Source organism: Hippoglossus stenolepis, chromosome 3 (genome assembly GCF_022539355.2).
Source record: "Hippoglossus stenolepis isolate QCI-W04-F060 chromosome 3, HSTE1.2, whole genome shotgun sequence".
Lineage (NCBI taxonomy): Eukaryota > Metazoa > Chordata > Actinopteri > Pleuronectiformes > Pleuronectidae > Hippoglossus > Hippoglossus stenolepis.
This window is the reverse complement of record NC_061485.1, coordinates 12215689-12230846: the sequence shown is the minus strand read 5'-3', so window position 1 is coordinate 12230846 and position 15158 is coordinate 12215689. Positions and strand designations below refer to the sequence as shown.

The following is a 15158-nucleotide window of genomic DNA, read 5'->3' as shown; positions in this document are numbered from 1 at the left end:
CGTACACGCCCACTTAACTCCGCCTTCCAATCAGATTCCCTTAGTGCTGGACAATCAGCCAATCACAGCACACAATGTACAACGCGGAAGCGGGGCATTTTTAAACACGTGGATTTTAGCACTACTATAGAACCCTTTTTATTTTTAACTGTAATACATTTTTTGAATGCACTGTTTTCCTACCACATGTGAAACATCGGTTCTCCAGGTTAGATTTAATTCATTTAAAATGTTTTAAATGATTTAATTTTCAGAATGCAGGTTGCATAAGGTTTCACACAGGTTAATGGATTTATGACATGTGATCCCTTCTTCCTGTGTGATATGTGTCACCTGTCACCAGTTTGCTTTAAATTCACCAACCTGCACGAGAATAAACATTGACTCAACCACTGTATTTAAATACAAATGTGTGGTTCTTTTATTTCACTTGAATAGTGTCATTACGGAGCTGGGTAACAAGGCCAAACAGGTTATCAAGGTAACTAATAGCCCTAACCCTAACCCTAACCCGATCAATGATAACAATAGTGTCACAATATTATTTCCTTCAAGTTTACAGGCTGATGTTGATGATGATTTACTATTCAGATTCAGGGTCCAGATCAAATATAACACAATATAGAGTAAAATAAATACAAAAGCACAAAAAAATCATATGAATATGTATATATATAAATGTCTAACATCTGACAACTATATCAATCCACAGCTGGGATTGGTAGCATGTAGCGCTAAACATAGTATTTGATAAAACCAAGATGAATTAATTGTCATAGTCTTTGAGATGCAAATAAATTATTTTATTATTATTATATTATTTATTTTTAGGTGTTTAAGTGTTGACTCCTGTAGTCACTTGGATGAAAAGAGAATGAAAAAACTCTATAGCAGCAAAACATTTTACAAGTCTGAGGTCGAACATTAAAACATATTATGTCGTAGCTACCTCCTCACTGTGCTCGCACAATTCATAAGCGATATAACGATATATTTTGAACTTTTGATGAAAAGTATAATGCAATAATTATTGTTGTGTTTTATCACCCAGCCCTATAGTTTTGTTTTGTGCCACTTTATCCATCACTTCATTTCAGATGGAACTATTGCACTAAATACACATTTTATCTGAGACCCATAGACAGTTTCTCTGAAGATCAAGATTTGAACTTACAAAAAACATGTTTCCATTTACCAAAAGAACAAAAACAGAGAAAATGCATCATTCTCTTGGTTCGGTAACTTAATGAATTCATTAGATCGTACCGCAGAGACCTCTCTTGTAACCAGCTGGACAACCTGCAGGCCAGATTATCTCACTACAAGTCAATTAGACAGGATGAGCCTGCTATCAGAGGAGGCCCCAATATCACTTCAGCACGTCTACAGGGACCAAGCCCAGACGAATATAGTTAATGAAGTATGAATAATTATCCAGGAAGTTTCATGTAATTAGGCTATTGGAAAAACACTGTCAACTTATTTATATAATAGATATTTATATTCATTTGGTCAGATCTTTATTATGACATACTTTATTATAAAATACCTCCGACTAAAGAGATACATTCAGTGTATTGTTTGATATATTTGAATGAAACTCAATGCAGTACATGGTTGTACTGGAAAAAATTACCATCCATCCGTCATTAACTTTGCATGTGCTATTATCTTTAGGCTGAATTAAAAATGTATTGTTATTATCTCAGCAGGGTTTGTATCTTCTTGTTTAATCTTACTCTTCTGTTCACATTGTCTTTTCTAGATTTTACTTGCATGGGTCACACATCTTGTGATCTTATGAGTTTTATTTAATTACTTAAAATGTATAACATTTACATATTTTAAATGTTGGCTCATTTTTGTTTTTGAAATTGATTAATTAATTGAATAAACACAGTATAATGAATGATGTAGGACAGGAGTTAGTGGCCAGTTACATGGATAATATGTGAAAAATAGGTTGTAAGGTCCAGTGGCTTTATTCAGTGGGGCACCTCATACATTTAAGGGACATTAATTAATCTGGTACGTTGAGAGAGGAAATTTCTTTAAATCAATAACATCTGAGATGTGGCAAGGAGTGTGTTTTCTTGAAAGGTTGAAAACCACTGGTTATATCTTATTTTGTATTGTATGTGTTTTATGTAAAATCTTGGTGTGAAAAAACTAAATCATAAAAATGGAGGTTAATTGAGCAAAAACATTAACTCTCAAATGTAGCAGAGAGAGAGAGTAGAATTATAGAGTTTAATAAAATTGATCAACTTAAGTAGTAGCACAAAAGTACGTTACAGTAAATATATTCGTTAAATTCGTTAAAGTATTGTCTTAGTCTGACCTTACGCTCACTGTACAGCCTACATACTGTACCAGAGCAGAGGGCGGATGTGCAGATGGACAGATGTGTTGATAGTCACATGTGTTTTCGCACCGTCCGCGCGGTGCTGATGTTGCAGGGAGGGGCGTGACGTCACGGGACAGGACGGGCGGAAGAGGCGAAGGGGGGGAGAGAAGAGGGGGAAGGAGAAGGGACGGAGGAGGAATCGGGGGGATGACTGCATCAAAGGCAAAAAAACAAACAAACAAAAAACAAAGACCCCAACCATGAGTCGTGTAAATCACAGTGGTCATCGCTCTGTTCACAGTTTAACGCAATAAATGACGAGCCGTCCCGGTAAGGTAATTATCATCTTTCATTTTTGCACGCCTTCTTCTCCTTCCTCCTCCAGCACAGCTGAGTGGATCGTGGGCTCGTCACCTTCACAGACTCCATGTGAAGTCGAGGGAAATGTCGATCATCGTTAGATAAATTCACTCTGAAGAGAAGCGACAGATCCGTTACGCGTCTACAAAAAGGATTTATAATGGTCAGATTTTTCATTTGCGTTCGAGCGCCTGTGTCACGTTGTCCTTGTAAATGTCTCGTGAGCCTTCATCGCCACCTCCAGCGGCTCCATTGTGTCCGACCCGAGCTTCCTCCATGAAAAATTAAAATGGAAACAGGCTCCATGAGCTCGGTGCCGCATACTACACTGCTGTGGTCCGCCACGGTGAGCACATGGGCTCTGCGCACAACACTAACATGCGCATTGGTTGCAGTGCGTCGTGCCCATCGTCGCTGTGTGCTGATGACTGCAGTGTGGCGTTGTTGGAGCTACACTACCATCAGTGGTGCTAAGTTACACACGTGCTCCCGTGCTGCTCCTGTGTGACCTCTAATATGAACAATACAAGTGTTCCACCAGCATGACACCACGCTTTCTTCTCTTTCTGCAGTGAAAGCCGGCTTGAGAGAGAGAGAGAGATGTCATCTCCGGGCATGGGCACCCCCAGCGACCCCCTCCTGCCCAGTCCAGGGGGGAGGTCATCCACAGCTCAGGAAGGTACCTGGAGGAGCACACTCCCCAAAACTGCCAGCTTCCCAACGTCCACCACCCGGCTCCTCAGTCACCGCGCCAACAACTTCCAGAGACAGCCGAAGCGTCGGAAGTTGATAAGACCCTCTCCGCCTCCACCGCCCAACACGCCCTGTCCTCTGGACCAGCTGGACCTCAGTGAACTTCCTCCGAGACGTACCTTCCATGAGCTGCTCTTCAATGGCTGCGTCCTGTTTGGGATTGAGTTCAGCTATGCCATGGAAACAGCTTATGTGACGCCTGTGCTTCTACAGATGGGCCTCCCCGATCAGTTCTACAGCTTGGTTTGGTTTATTAGCCCAATACTCGGTGAGCGAACAACTGATGGAAATTGACATGTGACACATATGAAAAGCAATAATCCCGTAGCTCTAACTCAGTGACATCTAACTCTGTCTTTTGGGTGAAAGGATTCCTCGTTCAGCCTCTCCTTGGAGCATGGAGTGATCGATGTACATCCCGGTTTGGGCGAAGGAGACCATTCATATTTGCCTTGGCTATAGGTAAGAAATGTTAAAAGAGGACTCAATACATAAATATAAGAGACAAATTTAAAAAAGAAAATTAAAATCAGAGCCACAGAGGCCAAATATAGTGACTTTTAGTCCATATAATGAAGAAACTAGGATGACACTCAATAGAGCCCAAAACATTCTCAAGGCCCAGCAGTCAATATTCAATTTTACACACTCATAAATATCAAATCCCTAAATATGCCTGATTTTCCTATCAAGAGAACTATTCCCTGGGAAAACAGAAAGAAAATGCTTAAAAATGTCCAGTCTCACAATTTTAAAGAAAGTGAAACAAGTAATTCCTGGTTCTGCCCTCGGATCCAGATCCGCACCAAAGTTTGATTGGTTCTTGATCCAGATCCATTTACTAACAAACATACATACAAATCAACCAACACATGAAAACTTGGCATCTTTGGTAAAAACACAAAACACTTTTATCTTTGCCTCCCATAGTGCTACTTGACAGCATCTTTCATTAGACCTTTTCTGCCTAGTAAATATATTTCACACTATTCCCCCAAGCGAGATGTCTATATGAATCTGACGTTGACTTTTTCTACTTCATAGGGGCTTTGCTCGGTCTAACCCTGGTGCTGAATGGGCGTGACATTGGAGGAGCTCTGGATGACACAGCTTTAAATCACAAGTGGGGGATTGTCCTGACAATATGTGGTGTGGTCCTGATGGACTTTAGTGCTGATTCAGCCGACAACCCAAGCCATGCCTACATGATGGATGTATGCAGCCCAGAAGACCAGGATCGGGGGCTGAACATCCATGCACTGCTGGCAGGTAAGAAAACACTTTACGAGGTTAAAAATACATGTTGACTTTATTATTACACTGTATAATTTATATCATAGAAGATAGAAACAATAGATATTAGTCTTTTATGACAATCAGGGGAAAGACTAGCAGAAATAGAGCTTTAAGAAATTATCATATTTTGGAAAAGGTTCTATAAAAGTTTGACTTTTTATCACGCCGTTATTTTTATTTTCTTTAAAGGACTAGGAGGTGGGTTCGGCTACATCGTGGGTGGCATCAACTGGGACCAGACACAGTTTGGAAGGTCGATGGGAGGTCAACTGCGGGTTATATACGTGTTTACGAGCATCACTTTGGTGATCGCCACAGCCATGACTCTGATGAGTATCCCTGAGCGGCCGCTACCAAAGAGCCAGCCAAACAAAAACTCCGGCCACAACCATCTGAAGAGCCCTAGTCTTCCTCTCCCTTTCTCTCCTCCGGTCCGCCAGGGATCCAATTTGGGACTGGATGAGGAAGATGAGGATGGTCTTTACAGCTACAATTTCACAAAATCTCACCCTCCTGACCCTCTGGCCCATTCTTGCAGTGCCAATGCATGCCTCTGTGCCGGCCTCAGTAGCCCTATATCGCCACTGAGCCCCCTCACTCCCAAATATGGCAGCTTCATCAGTAGGGACAGCTCGCTCACTGGCATTAACGAGTTTGCCTCCTCATTAGGAACCTCCTACATAGACAGTGTGCTCATAGACTGCTACACGGGTCAGCAGACACCACAAGCCCTTGCCCCAAACTCCACCACTGCACCCTTGCCTCCAGGGGACTCCCCTCTTCCAGAGGGGTCCACACAGGGGACAGGGAGTAATCCTGTAGGACAGACCCAGGCTGAGGTGGTGTCTCATCCAGCCACAGAAGCTCAGGATGCAGAAGCGCCCCAGCCCGAGGGAGATGCACAATCTCATGGAGCCTCTCAGGACACAGCTGGAGATCAGCCAGGTTTGGGGTCACACCGGGGCTCCAACGCTGGTATCCTGAAGAGACCCCAGAGTCTCGCACTGATAGAGGAGCCCATGGCAGTGCAGGTTGTTGAGCTAGAGAACGGACGCAGAAGAACAGTGACCTTCAGCCAGCAGGTCAGACACATATTTTGAAAAGGACAAAAGCTGTTCACTCAGTAGCCACCACTGCATTTTCTGAACACAATGCCGGTCTCTTTTTCTCCGACTTAGGTTGCAAACATTTTGCTGAATGGGGTGCGGTATGAGAGTGATCTGAGTGAGAATGTGGAGACAGGAGAATCCCAAATGTCAATGAAGCTGCTGTGTATAGCCATCTACAGGATGCCTCCCTCCCTGCGGAGTTTATGCACTAATCATTTTTTGGGTGAGAGAAATCCTTTCCATTTAAAATTCAGTTTCGTTCAAGAACCCTGCAACATCTTAGAAGCGGCCTGTTTTGTATTTCAAATGAACTGAGTTAATAGGCTTTGCGTCTCTCTGCGCTGCAGGCTGGCTGTCCTTTGAAGGCATGCTGCTCTTCTACACCGACTTCATGGGGGAGGTTGTGTTCAAAGGAGACCCCAAAGCACCCCACGACTCGGAGGCTTACCAACGCTACAATGCTGGCGTTAGCATGGGCTGCTGGGGCATGTGCATCTATGCATTCAGTGCTGCTTTCTACTCAGGTAAACTACACTTGCAATCACATCATGACTTGGGTGTTAGCATAGCTCAGCCCTGGGAAGATGAATTACTCACCCTTGTTGGATTTTCTTTGCAGTCATTTGTCATCCTAACACCTCAACATTTCCCCTCTGTGTGTCTCTCTGTTTCCTCTTCGACATTCAGCCATATTGGAGAAACTAGAGGAGCGTTTCTCTCTTCGCACTCTGTATTTTTTTGCCTACTTGGCGTTTGGTTTGGGCACAGGTCTTGCCACACTGTCCACCAACCTCTACGTGGTACTGTCTCTCTGTGTCACCTACGGGGTGCTCTTCTCCTCTCTATGCACGCTGCCTTACTCTCTGCTGTGTGAATACTACCAGAGCCCTCAGGTTAGTCTCTAGATACAGCATGTGTAGGACTAACATTCACTCATTTGTAGTTAAATGATATTTTTACAACTTAAAAAGAATACTTAAATGCTTATTCTCTATCTCGCCAAGAGATAAATAAGAAGATTGATACCACTCTTTTACCAGTCTGTTAAATATGAAATATGATAAATCTACAGCCAGCAAATTCAAATTCACATTTTATTTGTCACCACACACACCAACCATACAGCTGCCTAGCTGAGCTTTGCATAAAGACTGGTGACAGTTAGTTGGTAATGTCATCCACCTACCACCTCTGACACTCAATAATTACCTTAATAAACAATAAATACACAAAAGCCGTTTTCAGACATGACCTGTGGGTAAAAACGCTGGAGAATTGGCTACAGATTTTACCCGCAGTTTGCCTTTCACTCATGCACAACACAGCGGGAGGTTCTCTGCACACACATCAGCAACAAATCCTCTGCATTATTCAGGCTCTGGTGCAGCCGGGTGCAGCAGGCAGAGGGAGGAAGCGACGTATTAACTCCACTGCGGAGATCACATGATTTTCTCTACATCTCACAGACACTGGTGTCAGTTCTTATCACCATGAACCCTCTTTACATATTATTCTATGTGTATGGCTCCGCAGTTTCCCCCGGAAGATTTTTCTTTTCTTTTTGTTTTTTTTCATTTTTGCGCCTGTCGCGTGTTAGCCCACCCCCCGCTTACTTGTTGTGGAACAAGGAGGGAATCCCCTGCTGTGTTATCACATCAATTTCTCCTGAATTTCTACAGACTTTACACTTAGAGGCCAGGCGCAGAACATTCACAGAAACTGTGGATCCTCTCACTCGAACATGCACGTCTTCCGAAAAGAGAATATGGAGTATCTGCTGAGTTCAGTGTATGTCTGAAAGCAGGTTAAGTTAGATATAGGTTACACTAGAAGGTAAACCTCCGCCAAGGCTACTGCCCCATCTCACCATGAAACTGAGTTTTCACTTTAAATTGAATGGATTCTTACTTGGGTTATGACCCACCTCTCCACCCATTTCATGTAAATCAGTTCAGCAGGTTTTGTGTAATCCTGCTAACTAACAAACACACACCAATGAAACTATAATGTCGATAGTTGAGGTAACTAAACAAAGGTGGGGCAGGTGATCACAAAGAGCGGGAAAGCAGACAAAGACAGGAAGTTAAGTGCTCAGAAACGAGATCCAATGGTGAGTACAAAATAAAGCAGGAAGTAATAAGCTAAAATTGCACAGACACAAATCCAAAACCAAATAGAAGGAAGACAAAGGGCGAAATTCCTTAAACACAACAATAAATCCAACAAAAGACCCACAAAGAAATCAAACTGTTCACAAAAACTTCCAAACACATCACAGTAGGATTGTTTGGCCTTAGCAGAGGAACGTGCTCTACTTAGTGACATTGTTGTTTACATTCTAAATCTAATTCGTTCAATCCTTACAAAACCAAAGTGTAAAAAACAACACATTAAGGTTTTATGTTTCTTTAGTTGTAGCATTTCTGCTAAGCAGATTTTGTTCCCTTAAGTTCTCAGAGCCATGTGAACTGTTTCCCTGTTCCCAGTGTGAGCTAATCGACTGCTGATGGCTGCTTCATATTTAACTGATATAAAAGTGGTATCAATCCTCCTATGTAACTCTCATAACAGACAATTAGGCATCATTCCCAAAAATAATAAAATAATATTGCTTTAACCGTGTGGTTAGATTTAGCACCGTAACTCAACTTTCTCATGTGTGTCCCACAGTTTTGTGGCTCATCAGAGGAAGGGACCAGACGAGGGATGGGGGTGGACATCTCTCTGCTCAGCTGCCAGTATTTCCTGGCTCAGATCCTGGTCTCTGTGGCGATGGGACCTCTGACCTCACTGGTGGGTGGGGCCCAGGGAGTGATGTACTTTTCAAGCCTGATGTCATTCGTGGGCTGCCTGTACTCCTCCCTCTGCGTGGTGTACCACCTGCCCCCCCATGAGGGTGAGCCCACCGATAGCGAGACCCAGCCACTATTGGTGCACATTTAGAGAAGCCTCTTCATTTACTTTACCTCACAGTCACGCACGCACACACTCAATGGCACACGCTGTCGCTCAGTGTCTGAGTGTTGACCTTCCCAGCACCAATAGGACAGACGCACTGTACATCCTGCCGCACACTGTACAGCACAACTCCATATAATGTTTCACGCTAATCCGCACTGCTCTTCTCAGAGCTAGACAGACAGACAGACATTGGCCACTGCTCTAATCTGTGTATACACAACCAGTGTGTTCATACAGTGTGTGTGCCCATGCATTTTTTTCCTATCTTTTCCTAAGGAGTGTGTGACCTTTTTGAGTTAAAGTGTGGCACTGGATTTATTTGTGTGTGTGTGTGTGAGAGAGTGTGCGAGTGGACTGTTTGAGTATAGATCCTTTGTCTGATTCTTTGCTGTAAAATCTTTCATCCTCTTTTCTTGCTTGTTGATATTTAGTATAGAAATGTCAATCACCACACACACACACACAGGCTAACCACTGCTTTCCCCTGTTTTCTTCCTTTTATCAGTTGCCTAACGTCTGCATGAGCTGCGCTGTAACCTCTCAAAGCCTTGTGTTAATGTTTTGTTTCGGTCACACGGCCAAGGGAATGTCTACCTGCCTGTTTCTCTGAGTTAGCAATATTAGCATCACACCCAAAGCAGGATTTTCTGACTCAATGAATGTGCTGCCAGTGACCGTTAACAGTTCGTTTGAGAGATCTTTAGCATTAATTTAGCATTCACACCATACACATACACAATATTTATGTAACGCTGTACAGTGCTTAATCGCAGTTGCAGTCTCGAAGGGCTTCCCATTATTCATATTTTAACATGCAAAATAAACCAACGACACTTCTCCACACGATCATTCAGTGACTTAACCAGTGTGCTATCCCCAAATTTCACAGTTTAGTGCTGGGTGACGCTTAATCGAGCCCCGAGTATGAGTACAATGACAATTAATTCCTTAATCAGCACAGAGCCATGACTAATAGGATGACACACGCTAACGCGCTTGTACACACAACTTTTCAAAAAACACAGAGAAATGTGTACTGGTGGCAAATTCTATCTGGGCCCTCACTAAGCCATGGAAAGCTCAGTGAGCCATCACCCTGCTCCTGGCCATACCTTTGTAATAATGACAGTGATTCTTGTCATTATCAGGAAGAGGAGAAGTTGAAACTGGGGTGTGAATCAGCATTCAGTCGGAAACCGAACAAAACGGAAGAACAGCAAACAGAGAAGACTCATGTGAACTATGGGTAACCCTGAAGGTGGACAACAATGAAAGAAAAGACTGGGGGAGGGGTTCATAGAGCCAGCAGCAAGTACTTATTGTCATCAATAGGACGCATGCTTTCAGGCTGTAGGCTTCTGCTCCACCACCCTCTGCCCATCAACTCAGTATAGTGATCACTTAACATTTGTTGGAAGCGTTTCAATCACAGGAAGAAAGAAAGAAAAAAAAAATCACATTTCCTTTCCATCCTAAAGAAGCCATCTTCATCAGCAAAAATAGTCCATATGATTTATTTTCTACATGTTTTGTGCCATGGCAAACTGCTTCGTCTGTTGGGCCCTCAGCAGACACCAGGCCTGGATTCAGGGCTGTAACAAACTTTCGTATGTAACATGTTTTAAGCCTTTCATTATGAGGTTGACTGGCTCTCAACATTATGGTGCCAGCCATAATTGCTGCCTCTGCAGAATGTCAATTGGCTATTACAGCCTAAAGACTGACTGGATGCAAGCCGTGCTAATGTTTCTGAGGAAACTGCAATTGTATGGATCATGCTGTTGCAGCTTGCTATAAAAGAAAAACACTTTGTTTTTGTGTTCTATGGTACCACCTATTGCTCAATACTAGCAGCGTTACTGTAAAAGCTACTTTTATTCAGGGTTCTGTTCAAACTAAAAGGATTTTTTTGCCATTTAAGACTCCTGTGTGAATTATTGTGCTTCTACCACTGATCATCCTTTCACCCAAACCAGTTGACTTATGTTCTGCAATCTTTGCTTACACCACATGGGGGAGCTAAAAGACCACAAGTCATTGAGTCTCCCTTTTCCATTACCAAGTGTGTGCCACTATTCCTGCATCTTCCTGTGTCTGAGCCAGCCATTTTCCATGTTAAGAAAAATTGGGTCAGGTGACATCATCTACTTAAATATTGGTTTTAAAAAGGCACTGCTGTGGTGCAAACAGGGAATATACACACAACATAGATTTACTTAAGTAAAAAGACAATTTATTTGTTAATCAGAATATACAAAGCAGTGGCTGAAGTAACCAAACGTCATTCTGTTTCTGAAAAAGGCAGTCCTGGACACAAAACCTGGGCTACTCAGCCATAACATAACTTGTTGAAGATGTAAGAAAAAACAAAGTATAAATGGTACAAACTTGCGTGGAATGCATACAGAACAAATGACCAAAGCTTGACGATTTAAGAGGGGTTAATTAACATTGCAAAAATCCTGCCTCCATAAAACAAGTAGCCTTATCATGGAGATGCAAGACACAGCCCCTTTATTCATTTGCACCATCTGTTATGTTGACAGGGCAGCCGAGCTAAGGATTAATTAGCAGCTCAACACAAAAATAGTATGCCTCAACTAATAATGCTAACACATGTCCATTAGCCCCTGCTTAAAACTCATCTTTGGTCCTTTATGTGAATCTGAGAGGTCAACATGAGCCTTGGAGGTGAGCAGCTGCCTGAATGTATGAATCATCTGGTCAGCACTGACAGAGATTGTGCTTCTCACATACTGATATAAAACCTCAAATAAAAATAAACTGATCTCATGGTGTGGCCCAATTTTACAAGTAGAAAAAAAGCTCATTTTAAAGACCAATAAATAACATTTCATAAAAAATGATGCAGGGCCACTATGTTTCAGGACTCCAGTGCAATGTGGTAACATGGGAGCAAACGAAAAGAAATCTCTCTCAAAGATACAGAGAAGCACAAGCTCTACAACATGATGTTGACCAGGCCGGTAAGACAGTGCCGCAAACACAGAGCGAAGATCTAAGCCTTCACTTCTGCCTCTTTTGAATCGCCATTTTCCTCCGTCTTCTGTTTTTTAGTCTCCACCTTTTCCTACATGAAGAAAATATTTCATGTATTAGCAAAGATTCAAAGTTTATCTGATTAGGCAACATGTATGGAAGAACAAGTGATTCAACTGTACACCCACCTCCTCCTCATCAGCTGCACGTTTCACAGGCTGTGCATCGGTCTTCTCAGCAGGGGGCGCCTCCTCTGCTTTAGCTGCAAGGTTAGAAAATACATCCTTTACTTTGAGTGTAATCAACACAAATAAAGGATTTACTAATACTAAAGCATAATAGAATTTAAGTCAGAGCCACAAGAGGGAACATAATTTATGGCACATCTGAAACTTTGTGCACATGGTTACTGAAGTCTTGATGAAAATTTAAACACACCATCTCCATTCTTGTGTTCCTCCTCCTCCTCCTCCTCCTCGGGTTCTTCCACTTTGTCACTGTGATCAGCTCCATTCTAGAAGAGGAGAAAGTGACATGTGAGTAATGGTGTCTGAATTGTAGAAAATATTTCAAACACAGAAAGAAAAAGAAAAAAAAGAACATCACAACATGGGAGCCCAGTTGAAACAACCCTCCCACAAACGCATCTACTGAATCCCCTGGGGACACTTTAAGAATGAGCAGTTGGATGACGCTCTCATTGAACTCCCCTGAGGATTAAAGCCACCAGGCTCTGGGAAAGAAAAGAAGAAAAAAAAAAACCCTCTGAAACCCAATGGGGACGTCTTGCTAACTAACATCTGTGCCATTTCACAACCCAAACAAAGCGCAGTGTGAGGAGCAGCTGAGCAGGAGGGGGGAGGCGGCCACAGCGACACCTGCACGATGACGGCTGCGGAGACAAAAGGCCATGAGGCTGGGAAGTGCTCGTCTCCAACTCACTGTGCCATTGGCAGGTGCGTCCCCGTTGTCCGTCTTCTTCTTCTCCTCCTCCTTCTTCTTCTTCTTCTCCTCCACTTGGACTTCTTTCTTCTCCTTCAGCTCCTTCAGCTCCTACAAAATAAAAGCACAGCCCCCCCCCCAAATCAATGAGGAGTTTTATTCTGAAGTGCGTGGTTTGAATCAAAATGCTCAGTTGCTATAAACGGGATTAACTTTAATTCAGTATAGATTTGAAAGTAGTAGTGTTGAGGGTTTAATCGGAAATCGCAAGTAACGAAAACCTTCGCGTTACTGTGTCTTCCCGCCCACCGCAGCAGCTTCACCTCCTGCACCGTTTCCAGCGCTTTGTCTGCTCATCAAGGTTTTTTAAAGCTCAACACATCACTTACATTTGACTTTAACGACGCAATGTTTCACCGGCTGTCACTCCCGACACATAATGGCGGCGTGTGGCCGTCGACGAGAGGTATTTGAATTAATTTCATTGAGGTGAAACACAGTTCACCTCAATTACTCTCGGAACTGACGTGAAGTGACGTTCGGTTTAAAAAGCCCCGTCGAGTTAAAACACCGAAGTTGAAGCGAGGCTAGCTTCACCGTTTGCACGAAACACACCGCAACTTGGAAAAAGTTCCAGAAATCTTTTTTTAACGCGGCGTTTAAACATGAGAATTAAAAAGAAAAGAGAGAGTGAATGAAACGCACCTTGGCTGTAACCTCTGGGGCGGCGGTCTTGTCAACAGCTGTGTCGGCCATTGTTTAATTTGAATGTCGATGAGTGTATTCCTGTTTCTGAGCTGCGGTGTTTTCTCTTCTTGGCTCGTCGCCTTCGTGTCTGCTCTGAAGACGCTGACGGAGGAATGATGTCCGCTCCACTCCGCTTTTTCTCCAGACCTCGTTTCAAAGTCCACTCTCGTTGGATGCGGCGGCTCCAGCCCGCACGCCATTGGACGACGCCGGCCACGGGAGCGTCCCATTGGGCGAGTGTCCTGCCACTCTCGCCCGCACGTCCCGCCCTCCTGCACATCTCGTCGCGGATTGGTCGGTGGTTTTAAAACGCCGCACTCGTTTTTTTTCCTCCCTCCATCATCCATCACTTTGATTTTTCACCTGCATCTCGAACAATGGACGTAAGAAGTGGCCTCTTGTTCGAACTGTTCGAACACACTCGGCCGGGCGACTCGTCTTCCTGCTGGTGAAACTTTATGAACACCGGCCAGCAGGTTGCTTCTTTTGTCTCGGCTGCTTTTCTTTGCGCAGATGAGGTTTCAAATTACAAGAACAACAACAAAAAAAAAACGATGTGAAAACCATGCGGCCACTCCTCCTTTCTAAATTTAACTCTCCTGTAACGAAATGTCTTGATCTCTTTTACTTACACTTTCACTTTTGCACCAATAGTTTTGATCAATTTCCACGTTACATGAAGGATTATACAAGCACACGCCCCTAAACTGAGAGCTAGACATGCATTATACAATACAAATAGTATCTTGTTTTATTATGACTGTTTTACTGTGACTCAATTAAATCTGACTATTGATTGATTGTTTGTATTCCTGAATGGATAAATTAAATGTATCCTTTCGATTATTACATTTTCCCCTGAGGTAATTGAGCTAAATAAATAGGGAACGCCAGTTATTACAGTTTCTTACCATGTTTGATTAGATAAGATAAGGTAAGAGAATCCTTTATTAGTCCCACAATGGGGAAATTTGCAGTATTAGAGCAGCAAGAGTCAAAATATGCATCAGTAAGTAGTAAGTAGCATGCAATATTTAAGTGTAAGGAATATAAAAATATAGAAAATATAGAAAAATATGAATGGAATTAATCTAATATGAATAGTGTAAAAACAGGCAAAACGTGTGCAGTGTTAGAATATAGTTAATGGATTCCACATGAACAATTGATATTGCACGGACAGATGAACATAGCACAGTGAATATTGCACAGTTAAGAGAGTTAAAGTTCAGTCCAGTAAGACAGGAAGGAAAGACCTGCGATACCTCTCCTTCAGACCCTTAGAAGGACAAGGGGAAAGGAATCACTTGTCTGCCATCAAACAGATAAGCCAGGCAATAAATGTGTTGCTTTGTGATATCAGAGACAATAACAGGGTGTGGGCTGTGTGTAGCTTAGTTTAAGTGTGTGTGTGTGTGTGTGTGTGTGTGCGTGTGTGCGTGCGTGTGCGTGTGCGTGTGTGTGCATACAGCACTTAGTGAAAACCAAGTATTTGTTACAGCTATTCTTGTTGCTTTGTTAAAGGAGAGGCTGATTGTTTTATTTACTGAGAGAGTACAGTTTGAAAAAATTGGCAACGGGCTGAACAAGATAAACATTTAAGAGTGTAGACTCACATTCAAAAATTTAAAAAAGAAAATCTA

At 42.7% G+C, this 15158-nt stretch overlaps 2 protein-coding genes across 6 annotated transcripts; one reads left to right on the top strand and one right to left on the bottom strand.

Annotated features, from left to right (window-relative positions):
- Positions 1–2486: 2486 nt before the first annotated feature.
- slc45a1 (solute carrier family 45 member 1) lies at positions 2487–10741 on the top strand. Of its 5 annotated transcripts, XM_035148130.1 has the most exons (10): positions 2487–2682; positions 3280–3728; positions 3830–3922; positions 4505–4729; positions 4946–5838; positions 5935–6088; positions 6213–6389; positions 6553–6758; positions 8536–8761; positions 9975–10741. In XM_035148130.1, exons 2-10 carry the CDS (start codon positions 3308–3310, stop codon positions 10001–10003), a joined length of 2424 nt encoding a protein of 807 aa, XP_035004021.1. In that variant the 5' UTR covers positions 2487–2682; positions 3280–3307; the 3' UTR covers positions 10004–10741. The 5 variants fall into 5 exon arrangements, with proteins under 5 accessions (XP_035004021.1, XP_035004037.1, XP_035004007.1 ...); XM_035148146.1 differs by lacking the exon at positions 6553–6758; XM_035148116.1 differs by having other exon boundaries at positions 8536–10741.
- Positions 10742–11042: 301 nt separating this feature from the next.
- si:ch211-222l21.1 (prothymosin alpha) lies at positions 11043–13678 on the bottom strand. The gene is made up of 5 exons (XM_035153163.2): positions 13474–13678; positions 12769–12879; positions 12265–12340; positions 12015–12088; positions 11043–11917 (listed from the first exon to the last, which is right to left on the bottom strand). The coding sequence occupies exons 1-5, from the start codon at positions 13522–13524 to the stop codon at positions 11846–11848; spliced, it is 384 nt and encodes a 127-aa protein (XP_035009054.2). The 5' UTR covers positions 13525–13678; the 3' UTR covers positions 11043–11845.
- Between the last annotated feature and the right edge of the window lie 1480 nt (positions 13679–15158).

Excerpts from the sequence above, each read along its gene's own strand:
- slc45a1 (XM_035148116.1), top strand. The coding sequence starts at position 3,308 with ATGTCATCTCCGGGCATGGGCACCCCCAGCGACCCCCTCCTGCCCAGT. Across the intron at positions 3,729-3,829 it reads GTTTATTAGCCCAATACTCG|GATTCCTCGTTCAGCCTCTC; the intron begins GTGAGCGAACAA and ends TTTGGGTGAAAG. Across the intron at positions 6,759-8,535 it reads AATACTACCAGAGCCCTCAG|TTTTGTGGCTCATCAGAGGA; the intron begins GTTAGTCTCTAG and ends TGTGTCCCACAG.
- si:ch211-222l21.1 (XM_035153163.2), bottom strand. The coding sequence starts at position 13,524 with ATGGCCGACACAGCTGTTGACAAGACCGCCGCCCCAGAGGTTACAGCC. Across the intron at positions 12,880-13,473 it reads CCCCAGAGGTTACAGCCAAG|GAGCTGAAGGAGCTGAAGGA; the intron begins GTGCGTTTCATT and ends TTTATTTTGTAG. Across the intron at positions 11,918-12,014 it reads GTGCAGCTGATGAGGAGGAG|GAAAAGGTGGAGACTAAAAA; the intron begins GTGGGTGTACAG and ends TTCTTCATGTAG.